Raw genomic sequence first — 23,334 nt, 5'->3', positions numbered from 1 at the left:
TGACTCATGTTCATTTTAAACCCTATGAACTTCTTTTCCTAATTACATTATTTTTGTAGACTGCCACCTTATAATCTTTCATTTCCAGTTCTTCACTGAGAGATGTGTTAGAATTGCTTTACAAGACTGACTGATAACTCACCTAAGATTAGTTTTGTCAGGTTTAGACCACTGTTTAAAATATAAGACCATAACCATAAGCAAGAACACCACAAGGACTGAGAATTTTTAAATCAATCTATTTAAAGCCCAAGGTATACAAAATAGTAACGATAGAAAATACTTTTAAAGACCTGTACAACCAGCTGTATCTAGGCATTAAACTGAAACAAAGTCTGACTTTTCTCTCAGACACAGCTTGGGCTCTAAGTCCAAAACAAAGTCTAAAGCATGGTTTTAGATATTCGGGTACGATTTGCTCATTTGTAACTTCAAGTACATTTTAACAATGCTTGCAATATACGCTCCAACGGGTGGGAGTGTCCTCTGCCTGAACTCTAAACCCAAAGCATTGGGTACTTTTAACATCAGGTGTTTTAGTTGTTGCAATACTGAGCAAAGACATAAACAATTTTAACTTTCAAGTTGAAATACACAAGGAATAGAATAAAAATGCTTAAATCTGTATGACACAGTGAATAGGAAATAAGATGAATTATAAAAGAAGGCAAATAAACTGCTACAGCATTATTCATACAAAGTCCAGGAGATGTTTACAGCATGAATTTAACTAGCTACTTCCAAAGCCATAAAAAGTTTGATAAGCATTATTTAGTGGAAAGCTTTACAGTTTACATACTGTAAAACTCCCTAGATAAAAAGTCACAAGTGAAAGATCTATAGATTACTCCTGTTTTTTTGTGCTATTGCTGTGAACCACACTAATGGTCTACTGGATATTTTAAGGATGAAAGCAAAATGAGTGGACATTTTTGTTAGAGCTAAGAAAATTTGCCAGTTTGAACACAATACAAAGGGAATTTTACCATACAGTTTCAAATGCAACAGAGTTCCATTCCCACTCAAATTAACTGAGTTTGTTACTGTGAACAAGGCCTCAATATCAGGTTTTACTCTAAGCAAGGAAAAATTCATAGCCTCCACATCACATTAAAATCTAACAACCACAGCTGGATTTATATATCCATTTTATAAAGATGATAAAAGAAGAAAACAGCTACATATTTCAATTTTTTCTCTTCTAGTGTACATTCTAATGTTCAAAATGCAATTAAGAGTGATGCAAAAAGCAAACAATTTAAGTATTCCATCTAACTTATATCCTAGAGGAAAGTGTCAATATACTTCCAGTTTAGAAGTCATGTTGCCATAAGCACATGCAGAATAAAGCATTCAGATTTAAAAAAAAAAAAAATAATAAAAGAAAGAAAATACAGCTTTTTCACAAGGCTGTTTTAATTTTGCATTCACATTTGCATAGCGCCAAAATGCAGCACTATGAACATATAATTTCTCTGGTTATTTTATTCCAAACCATGACTAGCTCTCTTCCGTACTTCTAGTCAGCTTCAGAAATGAGATTTGGTATCAGAACCAGAGATAAAAATGTAGCCTAGGGGTTAGTTCAAGCTTTGTTTGCATGTGAAGTGAAGTTTTATATTTAAAAAGCTTTTACAGTTTAAGAAGATTTTAAAATCTATAGACTATAATGTGTAATAAAAAAAAAAAAACCACAAAAATCTCTTTTCAAACCAAAGAGCATCACATACTATTTCACCTCAACAGATTTTAGTCCTCAGGGTAAAAACTCATCTCATAAGCCTATTCTCCTCAGAGTACATAAGTACTTCTTAATAAAGCATCATATGAGTATTATTTACTTGTATGTGAAGATGTTGACCCTGCTAGTCTTGTTGCCAGTGATTAACGTGCAAGTGTGAGATTATGGCAACAGCTCCACTCCTTTTAATGGCACAGGAACCTGGAATGCCAGCAACTCTGAAACACAGAATGGGTGGAAGGGGCCAGCAAAGGGCATTTGCTTAAACAGAGCCACCTAGAGCCAGTGGCCAAGGACCACGGTTCAGGTGGCTCCTGAGTATCTCCAATGTGGGGAGGACTCAACAACCCCTCTGTGCAACTTGTGCCAGTGTTCACTCACCCTTCTAATGAAAAATGGGTTTTGATGTTCAGATGGAACAGCTGGGTGCAGTTCCTGCTGCCAAATCACAAAATCACAGAATGGCCTGGGTTGGAAGGGGCCTTAGAGATCACCTAGTTCCAGCCCCCTTGCCTTGGACAGGGACACCTTCCACTAGACCAGACTGCTCAAAGCTCCACCCAACCTGGCCTTGAACACTTCCAGGGATGGGGCATCTGCAGGTTCTTTGGGTAACCATTTTTCCCAATGTCTAATCTAAACCTACTCTCCAGTTTGAAGCCATTCCCTCTTGTCCTGTCTCCATCACACTCTTGTCTGTCTCTGTCTTTCCTGTGGGTTCCCTTCAGGTACTGGAAGGCCACAATTAGGTCACCCCAAAGCCTTCTCTTTTCCAGGCTGAACAATCCAAATTCTCTGTCTTTCCCCACAGGAGAGGTGCTCAATCCCTCTAATCTCACGCAGCTCTTTGTTTGCTACCACTGAGCGTGACATTAGATGGCACAGAACACACCTTTGGCCAGCCCAAGTCAGCTGTCCTGGCTGTGTCCCTTAACCACTTTTTGCCTACCTGCAGACTACTCAAGGCTGAGGTGCTGAGATAAAAATTAAGCCTTGACACCGTACAAGCAGTGCTCAGCAAGTCAAAATCCCAGTGTGGGGTCAACACTGTTTCAGTCACAAATCCAAAGCACAGCCCCATTGAGGCTGCTATGATGTAAGTTAACTTCATTCCCACCAGACCCTGTAAAATTCATCTGGAAAAAGTTTAAATAGAAGTTTAAGGAACAAGTTAAAGAAAAGATAGTAGTGAAGTTTCCTATTCCATTCTCAAAGCAGATTTAAATAAAATAACTATATAAATGAAAGGCACTATAAAATAACTATATAAAAGAAAGTACCTTGCACTGATACTAGAAAAAGAAGTACTGTCAATATCCATGAACAACACAAGGTCAGGCAAGGCAAACCAACTGAACTGGAGCACTGGAGTGATAAAATGAAGCCAAGTATTTCAAAAAGTAACATCTGAATGCAGTCACGCTATGTAAGAACATTTCTTGTACACCTTCAGGCAATGTCATGCCCTGTCTTCCTCAGCGTTTTATACAGCATTAAGTCAATCAGCCAGACAAAAGACAGTGAACAATATTCTGGCCTTGGCCTTTTTTTTTTCTTTTAACTGAGCTTTTTTAATACAGTTATTTTAAACAGCATTTAATGTCTCGAAAGTCAAGAAAATTATGCAGGTTAATGTTCAGTTGTAACAGGCTCTCATTCCACACCTCTTTGGTATGTGGTCAAAAGAGTACTACTGACTCAGAGAAAATAAGTCAACCTTTCAACTGAAATCACTAAGTTGCAAGAAAAGTTCTTTTCAATCCTTTAAAACACAATTTGGTAAAGAAGTTATAAAAGATGGAATGTTAAACAAAAAACATCATCAGCTGTAGTCTGATGGAAATCTGCAATAGAGTACCCATGTAAAGAAAATTTCAGCTTCTCTTTCTCTACAGAAGACAAGACTGATGATACCACTGCTTTTTATTCTGCTTGTCCCATCTAAAGCTGTGGCCTTTTCTTCTTCTAATCAACATATTGTGCCAAGCTCCATTTGTAGCGTGTGTTCAATAATGAAAACACAGTGATTTAAAAATATTGTTTTCAGTTGTGTTTTTGTTGTGCTAGGCTTTTTTCCAGAGTATTGTTAATCAAAAAACCATCAGGGCAATGACCTATGAGCTCTACAACAGATGGTTCTTTGAAGACATAACCAAGTCTCTAGCACAATGAACGAAATGTTGCAATGAAGAAAATTTTAAAAAATCCCCAAACTATCTAAAATGCTTCACAAAGATCACAGAAACAGGAACAAATGGGAAATCATCATGGTAAGAAGTTGCTATGATCATTGCTATAATTAACAAACAATGACATCAACATTATTTAAAAGCAAACAGAGATGCTGAGGAAAAAAGGTGACAGATTCAAAATGCATGCAAAAATATGAGCAGTCATTCCAAAGAATATTTGGAGTATCTCCTCTTTAGAAAGAAATCTGTTCCATACACACAAACAACCTTTTCTTAACATTACAGAGACTGAATGATTTATTATTTAGTCAGAAAGACTTAAATAGCTATACAGAGTTAAAGCATATCTGAGTATAAGTGCCACAAGCAGGAACCTTTCCATTGCTTGCAGCACTAAGCTTCTGTGGCCAAGGGACCAGCTCTTCAATGTGTGAGGAAGGTACTGACAAAGGCTTAAGGTCCTTGCCTGTTTCATTTATCACAAACACAAAAAAATATTGCATCAATCTATACCTTCCTCAACAACATTAACTATGTTACTTTAGGTCTATGGTTTTCTGAAGTCCCACTATGATGCATCTCTGCTCACACAGTTCCCACCACACAATGTGACCATTTAATGAACCCTTAAGGCCTGGGAACTGAGTCTCATCTTCCAGGTGGCAACTAATTTCTACTAATTTCTACCAGTTTTTTTTGCATTTTGACTAAGTATCAGCACTTCCATGAAATACTTAAATATGCATCTGTTGTAGGAATAGAAAGCTGATATAGCAAAGTATTTGGTCACAAAACTAGACTGGGAAGAAAGTGCTGAATTAGAGATTAAAAGAGTGAGCACATGACCAGGGCAGCCCCAAAACACATAAAATTTAACTAACAGGTGCAAGTCAAAAGGCTGCTTTTATGTATGCAGTGTTTTCCAGATGAAAAGTGGAGGAAAGAGACCTCAGAGATAAGTTTCCAGGGTCAACAATGATAGAATTTCTCATTGTACAATTCTACTTGAGAAGTGAACAGCATCCTGAGGCAAAACTAGTTGCACGCTGTCAATCCCAAACCCAGTGCATGGCACATTAGATGATTTGACCAACTGTTTCAAGCACTTCTTGAGCATCTTTCATGGCCAGAAAGCTAACAGGTCTCTACTACAAAATTCTGCCTGACCACAAACCACAATCATCTTGCCCTTAGTGTTTCTTTCACGCGATTCCTTCTCTCTACTGTCAGGAGGGTAGAGAAAATGTATTAGAATCCTGAACAGAAACAAAGGAAAATAATCAAGGTGCTTCAAAACAGACACATAGTGGAGGATATCCACTCTCCCCCTGTACCATTCATCTGGAATAAAGGAGAAATAACCTTAAAATACTCAAGAAACATTAACAGCAAGAGTTTCAAGTAGTCTGTTGCAATGACCACATGTAAAGACAGTACATCGTTCTTATTAGACAAGCCATGCCCTTGCTACCTCAGTTCAGGGTCAAGTCTGGCAATTAAGATCTCAGGAGGAGTCTGAATCATTGCTCAAAAGCATGAAAAAGTACCTTTATGAGATAAAAGGGATAAAAACACCTAAGCCAAGACAACAGTTCTGCTACAAAGGCTTCAGAGACAGCTGATGGAACTAGAGAAAACATGCTGGTCTACCCTGACAGTCAGATCACAGCATAAACTCTGTGCTGACAAAGTTTCTTATTAACCCAAATAGCAATTTTTTTCACCAAATTCTGATATAGACAGAAGTTAGATGGGTCCTAATAAACCTATACTAATATTGTGGGAACATTAAAACAGTATTTAAAGACAGAACAAACTGAAATTCACCTCATTAAACATGGTGTATAAATACCTCAGAAAAACTGTCACAAACCAAAATAAAGAAGATGGACACAAAAAAACCCTGGACACTACTGCCTTTTTATTTCAGTTAAAGTTAGTGAAGGCATCTCCAGATCTTTTAATATGGTAAAATCTAAGAAATCTCATTTCTCTTTTGTGCTTCACAGTAAAGATATGTAAGAAAGCATGGTTAAAACTTTATGCTAGAAATAGCCTTTCAAGTAGGTTTCACTGGGCAAAAAGATACTCCACATCTGGTAATATCTGTTACACACATGAAAGTGCATTCCTTCAAAACCAGGCTTTCAGCCAGATGAGATTACAACAGTTTATAATTTACATCATTACAATACTTGGAAACCCCATGCACTGGGCCAGAATACTTTCTCTTTGGAACATCTTATTCTGATTGCAAAAACCTGGTACTAAGCACAAGCCTGTGGCACAATGAATTTTAGGATAAGCACAAGTAAATAAATACAATCACACCAGTGTCTGATGGAGTGAGAATGCAACAGGGCACAGGCAATCCAGGAGACACCTGGAATGCACTGATGACAATGTCCTTCTCCAAGTCATACAGGAACCAACTAGGAGAAATGCTATGCTGGAGCCTGTTTTCACCAAGAAGGAAGGACTGGAGGGGAACGTGACAGTCAACATCAGCCTGGGCTGCAGTAGCCACAAAGATCCTTAGTGCAATGAGGAGGGAGCACAGAAAGTTCAGTGCTCAGGACTTCAGGGATTTGCCATGGGATAAAGCAAAGAGGGACCCAAAAAGGTTGGCTGATATTGAAGGATAGCCTCCTTCAAGTGCAGGAATAATGTATCCCAAAGAAGTAGTAATCAGGCAAAAAAGCTAGGAGACCTCTAGGGATGCAAAAGGAACTCTTGGAGAAACATAAAACACCAAAAAGAAAGCCTACAGAAGGTGGAAACAAGGACAGGTACCCTGTGAGGCATACAGAGGAACTGTCCTAGCAGCCAGGGATCAAGTCAGGAAAGCTAAAGCATTGCTCAAACTAAATCTTGCCAGGAATGCCAAGGGCTACAAGAAATGCTTCTGTAGGTATATTGGTGAGAGAAGAAAGACTAGGGAAAACGTGGGTCCTCTCTGGATGGAAATAAGAAGCAGGGTTACCAGAGACATGGAGACAACAGTCACTCAATAACAGTTTTGCATCAGTCTTCACCGGCAAGTGCTCCAGCCACGCCACCCAAGTTGCAGAAAAAAAATGAAGGGACTGGCAGAGTGAAGAATAAGCCCCTGCAGAAAAAGCTCATGCTCAAGACCATCTAAGGAACCTGAAGGTGCACAAGTCCTGAGTCCTTATGAGATGCTTCTGTGGGTTGTGAGGGAATTGGTGCATGAATTTGCTAAGCCACTGTCCATCCATTTGAGAAGTTGTGGCAGTCTGGAGAAATTCCCACTGACTCTAGACGGGGAAATAATAGTCCTCATTTTTAAAAAAGGATGACCTATGGAACTTCAGGCTGATTATTTTCATCCTGGTGACTGGCGAGATCATGTCGCAGATCCTCCTGGAAACTATGGTAAGGCGCAGAAAATCAGGAGGTGGCTGGTGACAGGCAACACAGCTTCACTAAGGGCATATCATGCCTGGCAAACCTGGTGGTCTTTTCTGACAGGGTTACAGAACTGGTGGATGAAGAAAGAGGAGCTGTAACTGGTGTTATTTACCTGGACTGGTGCAAAGCATTTGACACTGTTCAGCATGATGCACAAACTAGAGAGATGGATGTGACAGATGGACCACTTGGTGGATAAAGAACTAGCTGGGTGGGCTGCACACAAGGAGTTGCATTAAGGGCTCAATGTCCAAATGCAGAGCACTGACAAGTGTCACGCCTCAGGGGCTGGTATTGGGACTGGCACTGTTTAACATCTATGTCAAACACAGGGACAGTGGGACTGTCTGAGCCCAGAGGAGGCCACAAAGATGTGCAGAGGGATGCAACAACTCTCCTATGAGGACAGGCTGAGAAGCTGGGCTGCTCAGTAAGGAGAGGAGAAGACTCTGGGAAGACAGAGTAGCCCTCAACACCTAAAGGAGGCTGCAGGAGAGCTTTCCAAAGGACCTGTAGTGACGGGACAAGGGGAATGGCTTTAATGAAGGAGGGCAGGTTTATATTATATTAGATAGATGGAAGAAATGCAGTAATCCTCCATGGCAGGGAGGTTGGAACTTGATGGTCTTTAAGGTCTCTTCCATCCCAAACTACTCAATGACTCTATGAAATACACAGTATCTTATTCGCAGTTGAATGAGCACACAAGGTCTTTGAGGTTCCATCAAAACTCTCACATCCACACATCTAACTCCCCTAAGTGAATAAAAATCCCTTCTTTTCATACTGGCTGTCATAAAAAGAAAAGGTAGGCAGGGAAAGGTTTACAAATTTATCTTAAAATACTGCAAAATGAAAACGGTAACATCTCCCAGGACTTTCTTCTTGATACTATATTGAACTCATATATTATATGCTTCACCTGAGGACTAAAATTCTTTAAAAATATCTCCTTACCTTTGTGACAGCTTTGGAAGAAAAAGTAATTTCATCAATGAAAGTAGCAATATCATCTGGATCGAGTCTATCAAAGTATTTGGAACACATTTCATATGCATGTAGCCACTCCTCCATGGTTTCTGGTATTTTTTTAATGAGATGGTGATCACCATTCCAAAAAAGTTTTTGCAACCACACAGTATAAACAGAACTTGGTGACAGCATGCTGCCATCGTTTTTAGGAATTTTGGGAGCCAGTTTGGAAATAGATAAGATATTTTGACTTGTAAGGATGGGCTCCAATGTTTCCAGAGGGTTTTCATTTTCATCTGTTAGTTTTTTGTAATTAAGACCTAGTGACAGAAGGAGAAAGAGGTAAAAGTTATTCATAATTAAATCTACTCACATTTCAAAATTACATGTGAAATAATGAATACACTAGCATCTGCAGAACTAAAAAGACTCTAGCCCATCTCCTTTTACAAACATAAATACTGACAGACTTAGATTTTATGATGTCTTGATGCATGTGAAATTTCTCAATCCATGGAACATATTTTAACATTATATATCACTCCAGCAAGGGGCAATAGGTTCCAACTGAAAGAGGGAAGATTTAGATTAGATACATGGAAGAAATCCTTCACTCTGAGGGTGGTGAGTCACTGGAACAGGCTGCCCAACGAAGCTGGGGATGCTCTATCCCTGGAAGTGTCCAAGGCCAGGCTGGGTGGGGCACTGAGCAACCTGGTTTAGAGGAAGGTGTCCCTGCCCATGGCAGGGGATATGGAATTGGTTGATCTCTAAGGTCCCTTCCAACCCCAATTGTTCGGTGATTCTATGACACAATCTGAAAAAAGCAGATTTTCAAAGAAGCAAGAACATAAATATAGTATATAGAATCATGCTAGAACTTAAATGTAAATCCCACAAAACCTCATGCAAGTCAAAGCATGAGTCTTCATTAATTTAAAATATGTATTCTGGTCATGTAACAACTGGTACTTACTGCTTAGGAAAAATTGTAAGGCACTAACTACAAGTAAACTAAATAAGGTCAGCTAGAGATAGGACATGTAGATCCATTTACATCAATATTTATATAATCAAGAGTCATGCTACTACTCTGCTTCTCAGAGGAAGAACATCCTTGCAATTAATTTACCAACAACAGTAGTATTTCTAGAAATGATACCATTTTGTTTTCTTCTGCACATAATTTCTAAAGTAACTGACTTCTATTGCCATGTTCTTATTTATACACTTTGGACCTGCAATCTCTGTAAACACTTAGCTGTTGGTTCCTTCACTCCTATCTCTAAACTATGCTGAACACTGAGAATTTTGATTAGGCATGTAGTACAAAGATTTAATTTTTTACCACACAAACTGACGAATTTATGTCTGACATATTTTCCCAGGACTTTTTTTTAATAAATTGCTTAAATAAATTAATGAAACAATAATTTCATGGCAGAATTTTCTTTGGCAAGCATCACAGAACTTGATTGTTGAATAACATGAATAAGAACTGAGGGCTATCCCTTGTCTCCAAAAAAACTGACGTTTATTTTCCTGCAACACATGAATTCATAGGCACCATCTCTTCAAACTTTGTAACACAGTTAGTGTCCAAATCAAATTAGGTTCCAATACTGATCAATTAATTCATCCTCACAGGAGGCGATGCCATACAATGTGTATTTTTCAATCTGAAACTGGATTTGGAGTTGTGCAACTAAAATTCAAGAAAGTATCCAACTAACAAGCAAATTGAAAGTAGTACTTCAAGTTCCAGAATGCTTAGCAGCAGAGTATTTTACAGTAATTGTCTGAAAATGTAGGGCTACAAACAATGCTGTAATTCTGGGAAAGGAAAAGGTAGTATCAAGGGTAAAACATAACAAAAAATTATCCTCTTTCAGACAAACAAACACAAAATGCATAAAGTCCCTAATATATTCTGTAATTCAGACTCTCGAAATGCAAACTTTCTTAAGCCCATTGAGAATATTCATGTTAAACTTGTAGTGTTACAAATTATACTCTAGAAACTTGATATTTTTCATTTAAAATTTCACTATGAAATATCCCCAATAATTTTAAATTGCATCACTAACAGAAACATGCTCTTAACTTGTTTTTTCTTGCTGTGATCAAATAAATTTCCAGTAAAACAAAGAGAAAGAATTTGTGACTATATTGTATTAATCTCCTTTGCTCACAGAACAGAAACAATTACCAGGAAAACAAACTAGCTGATCATAATCATGCCAATACTTACATCATAAAGTAATAAATACAGTGATGAAGAAAACAAACAGGTACTCTCTTACCTGGTGCAACTGCTTTGAATTTTTTCAGGAGTCGGATGTGAGTCTCAGGTTTAAGAGCGTGGTTCACCACTTCTGAGCAGCCACAGTTTTCCAGGAGTGTAAAATAGTAAAGCAACCGCTGGTGGTCTTGGCCTTCAATACTTGGGTAAACATATTTAGCCATGTGTTCATGAAAGGTGTCAGGACTGCTTTTCAAAGTCTCAAACAGACCAAGACTTTGCGCTCTTTCTTCTACTTGCAGCGTCGATAACCTGTGTTTAGAAATAACATTTGCTTAAAGGCCTGGATGTGCCATGAAAGACTCTGAAGCCCCAAACTGCCCATCCGATCAGCATTTTACTACTGCACAAGAACATAACTTTGTTATCAAAATGCTTAGGCAGAGCCACAGACTGAGAATCAACCCTGAGCAGTCCTATCCCATTCCCATCCCATTAGCTACTCACACGACCCCTAACACTAGAGCCATATCCCATATCACCGGCGGGTGGTCTCATGTTAGGTACAAGGGGATTCACCCCCATCCACACTCAGGAATTGCTTATGATGCTGTATGGTAGGTTATTCATTAATCCGGAAGCAATCCTGGAATTATTGATAATGCTGTATGATAGGTTATTCATTAATCCAGAAGCAATCCTGGTGGATCCTTCTGTTTGAAGTTTGGTAAGCAGGGCAAACAATAAAGAGAGATAGGGATAAGGGAATTGTCGAGCTAAGCATGATCAGAGCTAATAATGTCAAACTGACCCTAAGAGCCGTGCCAGTGTCAAACTGACCCTAAGAGCTGTGCCAGTGTCAAGCTGACCCTAAGAGCCGTGCCAAGCCATGGGAACCAAGCCAAGTACACCGGGAATTGACCATATTAGGATAAGAGTTCAAAAGTTTAAAGAGGAAGACTCATCAGAAGACCCGCGCCCATGAGGAAGGCATCGAAGGACCACCATGAATAATCCTCAAAATAGATGTCTCCGCCCACACCACGCCTCTTATGAATATGATGTAACCCTGCACCCAAGACTGTATAAAAGCTTGCTTCTGTTATGAGATAGCGAGAAATCCCTTTTGTGATTTCTCCGACGCGTCGTAATAAAATACCTCCTGTCTATGTTGACTCACTTGAGTCTCTTAGGCAGTTATTCTCGCCTTTTGGGGCAAAATTCGGCATCAACTCTTACAGCTGCACACCTGGGAGAGAGGACAATCCTTTCTTCTCTTTAGGGTCTCACTCACAAACACTTAGATAACTGTACACACTATAAACAACAGCTAAGCAGCTCTTGTATTTCCTGATCCTGTTACCTTGGACATGCAGATTAAGGGTTATGAGTACTGAAGTGGAATTCAAAGCAGGATTTCACATCTGGGAGTATAGCTATATGTACAAAGAAAAAATACATCCAGAACATGTGTGAAGGAAGACTTTATTAAACATATTAACCAGCCACTTGTGGCTGAACAATGTTCAAAGATCCTACTGCCCAGTTAGAAGCTTTCCCAATCCATTACATTCTGTTTTCTGTAGCTGATGAGTACCTGTGCACATCTTGAGATATTATTATTGAAAATTTGGTCTTGCCCAGCAATTAATCTGTTTGGCACTATTATTAATGCTTAGGACAGTTTACCAAGACTTTGACAGTTTCACGAGTTGCTTCTCAAATTATCATCCATGAAAGCTTCTGAAAATATCAGTAAGCTTTGGGTTGACCTCAGTCAGTCTCACTGATTCAGGAAATTCTTTCCTGAATCTTTTGAAAAGAATACATTAGCCTTTTCACAGTATGAATTCAGACACCTCCAGCTGACTACATAAAAGATAATCACACTTTTTTCCCTCGGCTGGGAGAAAAATGGGTGCATATGGGTGCATATCATCTTAAGTTTATCTTTCTCAGCTCAAAGTTTTACCTAAATGTGAGGAAAATCTACTTTTAAACTGATTAAATTAGAATTTCATAATTTCCCTCGCCAAATACACATGCTGTAAGTTAGTGTTTCTCTTTAATATCCAAGTAAAATGTCTCTGTTTCATTCTTAAACATGATTTTGTTATAGCAAACACCACAAATACAACCTTCTCAGTTTAAAAATTAACTGATTTCTCAGGGAGAATAAGATATTTTTTAGTTATTTTTACATCTGTGATCTATCCCAAGAGGGTTAACATTGCAAGCATTCCTTTAATTCTACAGATTCTTCTTATTTGTTATTTTTTCTACAATATTAATGAAAACAAGTATGATATTAATAGAAATAAATTTCATATTGGGGAAAGCAGACACTTCAACCTGATGTACTTCAAGACTGTGATATGACTATTTTTTTGGGTTCATACCCAAAGTTCAAACTAAAAGCTACTTGAGCACTAAATTACATGAACAGGATTGGCAGATGTTTGCAGTGTTTTTAAGGCAGGGCTGATTGCAGATAAGAAGAGTTTAAGGTGGTGTTCAGAAAGATTCTGGAACAAGAGGTTCTATGATAGACAAGAGTTTGTCTTGCTGAAATTGTAAATTCCATTTTATAGAGTTTTGATAATCAAATGTGATTAGATTCCTCAAAAGAAATAACTAAATTTCCTCTTCATTTTTATAAAATGTCATTCTGAACAATTTTCAGACACATATTTCACAAAAAGTCATTAATTCTTTGCCACCAAATAATCAAAAGAATAGTTAATACAAACTATGTTAATTCAAACTATGAAGCTCTTTTGAGCTTCTCCCTATGTAAAGTGGCTTACAGAAATACTGTATATTTGGTTAAAGAGATTAAGTCTTAGAATAAACTTAATTTCAGTTCAGAATGAATGCATAATGAAACATCTATTATTAATGCCATAATTCCAAGACTCATATATACTCTGTAATGGTCATTTGCTGCCACTCAATTTTAAAATGAGAATATGATACAAAAATATGCTCAGCAGCATATTATGTTATTATACATCAACTTTTAAGACTTTCTTTGAATTTCACTAGAGAAAATATGGTTACTCTGTACTTCTGTGATTTCAGAATTCTATGAATACTAAATCAAGGAGGACAAGAACAAAGAAAACAATAGAAAACTATTGCAAAACAGCTGGTAATATTCGAGTCCCAGAGAAGGCAGCTGGCTCTTTCACACTCAGCCCGGTGTTGCCATGTTTATATGCTGACTGTCTGTTTTGTTTAAAGCAGTAAATAATTTAGCAGCATCAAAATTTAGAGGGTACGGCTTCTCTGTTTTTTGGAGGAAGGGAAGAAAAATCTCAGAGCATTATTTCATCTTCTCCACACAATTCACTAGGCTTTGTTTTTTATGCCTCACATTTTATAAAATGTTTCAATGCTTTTTTTAATTAATAGTTAATGTTAAGAGACATACCAACACTGCTGCAAGCTAAAGGTGCTTTAAGAATGCAACACTTGAAACAAACCAAATTAATTTCATCATATCTGTCAGAACAGTAGGTAAGAGCTGCTGCATTACACAGGGAGTTCTACATCACTGTCATCTGCATGTGCTATTCAGGCAAGTAGCTTGGTCTTCCATCAAATGGGTTTATTCCTCTTTCAGTAGGCAAAAACTGCCTGACATGATGTAAGAGGTTAAAATAAATAAATACATAAATTTTAAAAATAAAGGTCCTAAAGCCACTGTGGAACAGACATGATAAGCACCCCTCCCCTTATGCCACACCAGTGCCAGGCTTGGTCTGCCATAATCTTTTAGGCTAGAACAGTTTCAGTAAAACATTGATTAAAAAAAAAAACCTGCTTCTATTAAAAAATGAAACTAATATGAACAGATGCACAATGTGAACAGGGATATATTTATTTCCTCTATTATGTAGAATAGAGGTCAATAAAGAGCAAAAAAAGAATAAAAGAGAAACTATCAGGTTTCAGGATATATTACAGGGACTGTCAGAGTAACTCCAGGATAAGTTGCTACTGCAAGAGAGAACTCAACATTCAAAGTTATGCAAACTTGAACACTGAAACCAAGTCCTGGAATACTCTGAACAACAGTAAGACACACATGGACTTTTAACCTTGCCTGCAACAGCAGCTTTCACAGCTGGCTGCAGAAACATTATGTGGAAAAGACAAATATTCCCATACTATCCCAACACAATACAAATGAACACACAACCCAAACTCCACCCCCAATATAATTAAATTCTGTCATACTTCAGCATTTATTTCTGTGTAACAGAATTGTTTGTGCATTTTCAGAGAAGACAACTTACCCACTGTCAGTGAATAAAAATTCCAGATGGGTCATGTAAACTTCCCAAAGTGGAACATTGTATCGCTGAGCCAAAGAAACAGCAATTTTATAGACATTTTCTTCAAGTGTCCTGGTAGAGGACAGGCATGAGAGAAAATAATGAAAAGTTATGTTAAGCCCTATGAGACGTAATATGAAAATAAATGCTTATGTTAGAAAACTTACTATGTCTTTTTCATAAAACAAGAACATAGAAAAAATTTTAAATAAAAATACATTAAGCCTGTCTTTCTACATTTACTTATACTCAATGCTCCATTTGGGGAAAAAAAAAGACAAAAAACTACAAAGATAATTCAAAGACAGGAAGCTACTCCACAAGCACTGGTTCTCAATGGCAATTTCTACTCAACACTGTGCTAAAGCAAAAATCTCAGCTTACATTCCATTTCAATTACAAAGTGATGAAGGATGTAACTCATCACAGTTAGCATTTATTTGATTTAGTTGCAACACCTACAGTATTTTAGCCCAACTGGTATATAAATCCTCAAAGCTCTTCCTAGTAGTTCACAGACAAAAAACCTCCCAGTAATTGTTGACTAAAAGGAATAAAGATGTCCAGCTCATTCTGTCCTAAAATATTAAAAACTGCTTTTCTGTTAGTGCATAAACCCTTTGACAAAACAAGAGATGGAGATTATGGTAAAATATGAAAGCTCAAAGTTAACTTCATATTAATCTTTACTAATCCAGTATAGTTTGGTTCAAACAGAGATGAATGGTTCTTGTTTCTAGGCTGGCATAAAGGCAATACTGCTAAGGCTGATTTTTGGGTTTTGGTTTCAGTTTGGTTGGGTTCAATCTTTTCTCTCCAGGATAATTCCAAGAAAAACATTATTTGTGTGTAATTACTTCCTCATAGACCTGTCATGAACAACTCCTTTAAAATGTACTTAATGTGAATCCTTGAGGAGGCTCTGCCTGAGCAGGGATGACCTCCAGAGGCCCCTTCCAAGCTCAGCCATTCTGTGATTCAGTGAAAGAGGAAGATGGTATAAATTCTTTAGTTGCAAAATAATCCAGTCAATCATACAAATCAGGAGTGGCTCCTGGAACTAGTGGGATCCTTTCCTCCTGGAACTTTATAAGCTATACCACAATCCTCCCCTTCTGTCTAAGAGTGGCATGCAGCAGCAGCCTAAGGCAGTGCTGGTTTAGGGAAATTATACCATATAAATGAAGAACAGTACAAGCAATTTATTCGTTGTCAAGGTAATGACAAAAGCAAGCAGCTGTTGCACAATGAAAAGCTGAAAAAATGTCCATTACCTTGCAAAGAATCTTTAGCTTTCTTTTACACACCCTTTTTCATGCCCAGCCCTGCCTGCTTGTTGGTCTGAGTCCAAGGACTGCCAAAGGAAACTGAAGGTGAGCACAGGCACACTTTGGATGTACTTTGGTGTTGCTTACCCAAGAGTGGTGCAAACTCAATACACAACAGCTTCCAAAGATATACACCAAATACAGAAGATAATGCAGACTACTACTGGTTAGCTAGTTTTAGCAAATTGCTCCTTCTAGTACAAAGCTGTTTTGGAAATAAGATGTAATCTTTTCCAGGTGTTGTTCCTTCAAAAAGCACTTCATAAAAGATTAAAAAACATGAGGCACTTAATTAAAAAGTAAGAACAAATATGCTACACAATTACATTGAATTTGTGCATCTTTTCCATTAGAAAATGCAGATTAAGACTCCACTGAGAAGATTAAAGCAAGGAAGCTGCAAGCTGAACAAGTAATTAACTGGATCTTTGCAACTGCCCAATATGGAAGTGCCACTTCTAACCCTTTCATATGGTGTTTTTACCTCTACTTACTGTAAGGAACTTTCTCTTCATATTTACTTTATTTTACAAGAGACAGTATCTATAAACTCTGGAGTGAAAATGAAAGTTATCCTGCTGTAATCAAAGTGAGTATCTGTAATAAGAGAAGACTACTTGTACTGAAGTTTCTGTAGGTAGTCATCAAGATGTAACCTCCTGACACACCAGATGAGCTTAGTAACAATAGATACAAAGCAGGCAATTTGAATGGAAACATTAAAAGCCTATTAAAAGCCATTTTTATGAATGCAGTGACAAAATCTGCAGTGACAAAAGCTATTTTTATGAATGCAGGAACAAATTTCACAGATATAAAGCATCAGCTTTGTGTCTAAAACCTGACCTTATACAACCACTCTTATTTGGTATATCAATTCCATTTAGTAGCAAATTTCTATTGGAATTGTAGCTATGAGTAGCTACACATGTGGAAAACTGAAAATATTTAAATATGCTCTTCAAAAGCTTTATGCAGACATCAGCTGAAAATCTGAGATTATATTTAAAGCTTCTTATTGCAGAGAACTCTTTCTCTGACAGTCTGTCAACTAGTCAGCTGTGACTGTCCCTAAAACATAAGTCATATTCATGACTTGTTCACAGCCTGAAGTACCTGCATGCAGGTATTAATTAAAGGTATTTTTAATATGAAAAGTACTATCCTATATTCTTCTTTTTTTCTATTCTGGATTTCAGAAAGGTGAGATAAAAGCATGCTAAATATCAGAACATATGTGGTAAAGTACTTCCAAATGACTACATGGAAAAAATAGAGTGATATACAGCAGTTCTAACTAAATTATTAAGAATAAAATACAGTTTAACAACTCTTTTTTTTTCAACTATAGTTCATTCCAAACTTTGATGCATGGGCATACCCTAATAGATTGCTAGGGCAGGTTTACAGGAGATGAAAGAAACAGACCAAACCTTCATCTATGCTCTGCTTTCATTAATCCCTGATTAATTTTAATATTAGAAGTTAGTAAATGAAGAGTTATAGATTCAATTATAAATCCATTTATTTGAGCAACTCTACTTCATTTAAGTAGAGCAGTTACATAGAAAAAGCTCCAATTGTAGCTGTATTACAGTGTAAATCTCAAAAGCAAGTAAATTATCTCTCTAAAGGTCAGCACTACTTTTCATTTACTCTCCTAATTTAAAGCTTAAAGCTATTCTATTCTGAAACAGAGAAAACAAACCTAATACAAATTACTTACTCTGCCAATCCTAGTATTGTTTCTCTCTTGTACTGTGCATCTGCTGTAAATCTCTGCACGTCCACTCCTTTGCCAAGTCCTTGCAGAGTCTGAGCCTGAGTGAAGTCCAGCAGTCGTTCATTGTAGTAATGCAGCTGAGTTATCAAACTGCTGATTTCTTCAGGCCAGTCTGCCTGGGAATACTGAGTAACGTGCTTTGTGACCATCTGAATCAACTCTTTTGGATCAGCCTGCAAAAATAACAAACAACAAACTAAAAAAAAATCCCTGTTAATTCTGAACAAAGAATTATCAATATATAATTGACCCCTGTGTTCAAAACTAGGAGATTTTTTTCCATTTCTGAGAAATTTTAAGTAAACAGAATTTAAAATTTTCTGTAAGGCCCATGTGCTCTGATACCATAATTTATCCTTTTGGAATGTTTTAGACTACTCCATATGATACCAATATTTAAAAAAACCCCAAACTTACCTCACCAAATTAATAGTAACAAATGTTTAACTATGAATGAATTTATTTGTTTTTAAATTCCTCACTTTTATTTACATTGAAACTAGGTAACTGATTAATCAAACACTGAATTAAAAGAAAAGTTACTGAATTACAGATATAAGATTGAAGAGAGGAATAGCTTTTAAGCGTTGAGAACCAATACTTTCAAAGAAGTATTGCAGTATCCACAAATTACTCGAAGCATTGCTTATACCCTGAATCTTCAAAGAATAAAACACTGATCATCTATGAACTAAGCAACCTCACTTTTCAAAATACCTTAATCGCAAATAAAACTTATTTTTCTGTGTTAGAAATTACACACCAAGTGCATCTGTTACAAACCATTAATTTCTGTAGTCAAAAATCCTCATAGCAATGCAACAATTTAGAACACAAAGCATGAAAAATGAATGCACGTACTGTGGAGTGTTCCAATTTATCTCAACATCTGGACAGTGGCTATGCCTAGGCACCTCCACCTTGAACAGAGCTCCGTGCAACATCTAAACACTTGGCTTACTCGATACCTTGATTTCTCTCTTCCATGAAAAATGAGGGCAACAGCAGCTCACTGCCCAAAAGATGCACTGTGACTTCTGTGTGCATCCACTGAGGAAGGAGTACCTCCAAAAGAGCCACCAAAAATACCTTAGGATCCAATGTAGATGAACTATTTCCTAAGAGAAACAGCTGATGGAATTGCTGTGATCTCAAAAATGTTGAGTGTACCCAAGCAACACACTTCGGGTTTTTTACTACAGAATTATCCTGCTACATTAGAAGATAAACTTGTGAACATTGAGTGCACAGCTGGGTAAAACATGCACCAAAAGTTTAAACCTTGAGGCGTGCTTTATTTTTTCTCTGACTTGCTGGTCATTCTAAATTGATTTTTTTCCAAGTATCTTAATTGACAGGCTGCTCACCAAGTCACATTAAATACTACTCCTTTTTCCTCTTCACTCTGCACTTCTGAAGCCCTCCAAACATTGCAAACTCATTGGTTTTATAAACAACAGCAGCACTTCTCTCAAGGCTGCTTAGGAGATTGGTAGTAGAGTAATAAAACTTCACAAAAAGAGACAGGCAAGCAGAGCAGTGCCTCTACAACACAATTATATCAGCTGGAAACCCATCCACAGCTTATTATGTACCCTGGTATCTCATTCTATGTGATACACTAGAAAACAGAGCATGGAGACAGGGTAAGTCAGAGCAAGACAGGGAAACATGTTTAACATAACTGCCTAAAACCTCCAGTTCACTGAAAAAGGCAGGTTCCTCAGAAAACCTATGGGAGTAAATTTGCTGTCTTTTGTTAGCTTTCCCCTCTCTCCATTAATGCCCCATTTGGTATATTTCTGTAAAAGCATCTGTGTGTAATCTTCCATGCTGCCTGTTTATGGTCCCAAGGACCTTATTTGGAAATAACGTCTTGGGGTCTATTGGTCTTACTAATGTCAAATTTAGAATAAAAGAATCTGACACTATGTGAATACCCATGTATATATAACTCCAGATATATGTGGCAAAATAAAGTGCAAACTATTCAATCTAGAAGATAAAAATTATACATTTAGATTAAGAAAACACAACTGAAGTTTGTTTACTGCAAGTAGTTTCCAAAGATTGTCTTACTCTATTCACCATGAGAAATCTTTCAATCAAGTGTTATCCTCTTATCTCTTGAAAAACCTATGGCCTAAACTATCGCAGCATATGAATCCGAAATTAGAGAAATCCCACAGTCTTCTGTTTGTTATCAAGATGCATTCAACTTGTATTTCTTAATTTTAAGTACTCATTTTTTAACATCTTCACATTTTTAATAATGCGTATCTTTTAGAAGAAAAGCAAAACTATTTCTACATCCATTAAATAGCTAATTCAATTAGACATAATGCTTGTTCTAATGAAACAGTAAGAAAGAAAAATCACTACAGCTGCATCACCAGTTTTCAAAAAATGTTTTAACAAATTTTAATTGAAAAAACCATAACAACTGGCTAGTAACAGAACCTGGCCATGACAAAAATCGGTAAAATCAGTCAAGTCTGAATCTTACTGCAACAATCACAGAGTTTTTCGATTCTTGGACATTCTTCGAATTGTAACAGACAGCAATTTGTGTAAATACAAATTAATTTTGACAAGTAAGACCAATCAGATGCCATATTCAACTTGTTCCCTTCATAACATCACCTGTCAAAACCCACACCAACAACCCCCAAAGAGCTACTATACAATTCTGTTGCTTTTTCAGAGTCCTTTGGCCAGTCAGAAATTGTGCTCAGGTGTCCAACTCCCCAGTTTGCCAGATAATCTCCTCCAGTACTTCTAGAGAGATGTTTGAAAAAAGCTTTCTCTCCTGTGATCATGCAGGAAGGGCATTTTACATACATACATTGTAAACACACGGTAAGTTTCCAAAGAAGCCACAAGAGCTGACCCAAATGTATTAACACCCTTAACTCAGAAGCCTCCCCAGAATTGCCAGGGGAAATCCCTCAGGAACCTCCTGCCAATGCATTTCACTCAGCTCTTGGGCTAACACTTGTGCTGGCAGAGGCCTTACTTAGGAATTAAGAAAAAAAAAAAAACAGAATGGAGAGAAAAAGCACACATCACTTCAGCATAAAGCTAATTTGATTTCATGTTCTTAGATGCCATTTACTCAGCACAGGTCATATTTCTATCCCTATTGCCCCACTGGTTGTTAACAATCCCTCAGCAGGGATCCAGGGTCCACCTGACTAAATGTTTTAAAGCAGTTCTTTTTTGGTCACCCTCTGGAAGTGACATCAGTGAAGCCCCTCAATATGTGAGCCACTGTGATAGTATAAAAGCAACACTGGTTTTATAAGCAAATAAGAGATTTGGATCTTGGAATGTCTTCATTCTTATGCCTGAATTAATCTTCAATTTTGTGGCTTTTTTTCCAGGCAAACTGGTATGCCTTGCTCAGGAAGTGGCAATAATTTGCAACTATGGTAATACTAATAAAAAAAAGAATAATAAAATAAAATAAAAAAATGCTCTACGGTGAACACTGTAAGGCTATTTGGCTTGCTTACTTCATTTAAGACCAAGAAGCCATCCAACTGTTCTTAAATAACCCATTATTCTTTTGATACTGTTTTTAATGTAAATCTACAGACTCCAGTACAAAAATGATCAGAAAAAGTGATCAGAAAAACCTCTTAGATCAGAGGCCAATCCACTCATAATCACCTCAAAGACAAAACTGACACTGTGGACCTCTCTGGATTGAGGTTGCAAAGCATTTCCATCACCTTTTGAACCATTATCTTTTGGCAATGGGCAAAAGCTGCCACTGCATTCAGCCACAGAAATCCAAAAGGAAGGCAGAGGACAGGCTGCCTTGTGCCCAGATCCCTGTAACATCAGGGTTTTTTCACATAATTTTAAACAATCCTAAGAAATGTATCATGCTCCAGAGGGAGACGCATACACCAAGCAAAATCCTCATGGTTAGCAAAACAAGGGGATGACAGCACATGAGCAAGGGTGACCAGGGAGCAGGGTGTGGGGTTCCTGCTGCACACACACACCAGGGAGCAGGGTCTGGGGCTCCTGCTGCACACACACACCAGGGAGCAGGGTCTGGGGCTCCTGCTGCACACACACCAGGGAGCAAGGTGTGGGGTTCCTGCTGCACACACACACCAAGGAGCAGGGTCTGGGGTTCCTGCTGCGCACACACAAGAGAACAGGGTGTGGGGTTCCTGCTGCACACACACACCAGAGAGCAGGGTGTGGGGTTCCTGCTGCGCACACCGCCGCACTTTGCCCATTTCCCTGCCTCTGCAGTTGCTGCCCATCACCAGTGCAGCTGGGAACCAAACCACACCTCTAGAATACATTCATATTTCAGAAAGGAAAGCTCTCCCTAATCCTTGCAGCAACTGCCACAGTCCTTGCAGCAAGAGATTCAATGTGCTACAAATTTGATGGAGGGGAAGGCAAGAGAAAAAGAATGAAGTGAAGCACATAAGACAATAATTTTCCTCACATACTGAAGCAGGAAAAAAGATTTACAGGAACAAAATAGTTCACCCAAGAAGTAAAATCCTGAACGTGCCTGTTCACTCAAGAAATACACTCCATCTCTCCACAGGACAGCTTTTCATTAATTAAATTAATGACACCTGTCTTCAACTTAGACTTTTGTCATGCTGTGAATCAAAAGTACTTTAACTTAGATACAGCACCACATGAATTTGGGGTAGCCAACCTTCCATATCACAGCTGTCTCACATCTGATCTGCCCAAAGCAAAAGATAAAACATATGGCTAAAATAGAAGACCAGAACATCTCAGAAATAAACCTTTATTGTTACATAACTCAAATGTGAGGATACCTCAACCTTATTGTCCTTCCACTGCTGCAGCTACACGTACTCCGTGACAACAGTTTTGGTCAGGATCAGCTTTCACGACCATTTCTTAAAATGCCACAGGAAGCAGCAGATCTCATCATTAGCCAGTGAAATCACACGAGGTCAGTATAAAATACCTACCAGAATATCTTCTGTAAGCTACAAGATGCATTAGGATCAAGTGGTACAAACTTATTTTAACAATGAAGTAGAGAATCTATTGCTCATCTCTACTGTTAAACCTGTAAGTCTTACACATTCAGACATTAGAACAATATTCTGTTTCAGATTTAAAATCTTAAATCATCTGGCAGAAGTTTTTGTAGCATACTCTAATGTCTCAGCTATAATTAAGTATAATGGTTTTAAAGCCTGGCCATACTCTTAAAAAAATGCTTCTCTCCACAGTATGGCACATGGTACTGCAAACAAGGTATTTCCTACTGTACTAAAAAATTTGTAT

General features: G+C 37.7%; 1 protein-coding gene across 2 annotated transcripts in view; it reads right to left on the bottom strand.

The window, feature by feature from the left end:
* NBAS (NBAS subunit of NRZ tethering complex) overlaps positions 1-23,334 on the bottom strand; it is a 163,478-nt gene that overhangs the window by 47,774 nt on the left and 92,370 nt on the right. For both annotated transcript variants that reach the window (XM_074538088.1, XM_005489750.4), the window contains 4 exons: positions 17,974-18,203; positions 14,881-14,991; positions 10,641-10,891; positions 8,323-8,657 (listed from right to left, as the gene is read on the bottom strand). In XM_074538088.1, coding sequence (XP_074394189.1) covers positions 8,323-8,657; positions 10,641-10,891; positions 14,881-14,991; positions 17,974-18,203 — 927 coding nt within the window. The remainder of the gene's footprint in view (positions 1-8,322; positions 8,658-10,640; positions 10,892-14,880; positions 14,992-17,973; positions 18,204-23,334) is intronic.

The sequence above is a fragment of the Zonotrichia albicollis genome, chromosome 3 (genome assembly GCF_047830755.1).
Source record: "Zonotrichia albicollis isolate bZonAlb1 chromosome 3, bZonAlb1.hap1, whole genome shotgun sequence".
NCBI classification, from domain to species: domain Eukaryota; kingdom Metazoa; phylum Chordata; class Aves; order Passeriformes; family Passerellidae; genus Zonotrichia; species Zonotrichia albicollis.
Note: the sequence above shows the minus strand (reverse complement) of the source record. Positions and strands in the feature narration are given on the sequence as shown.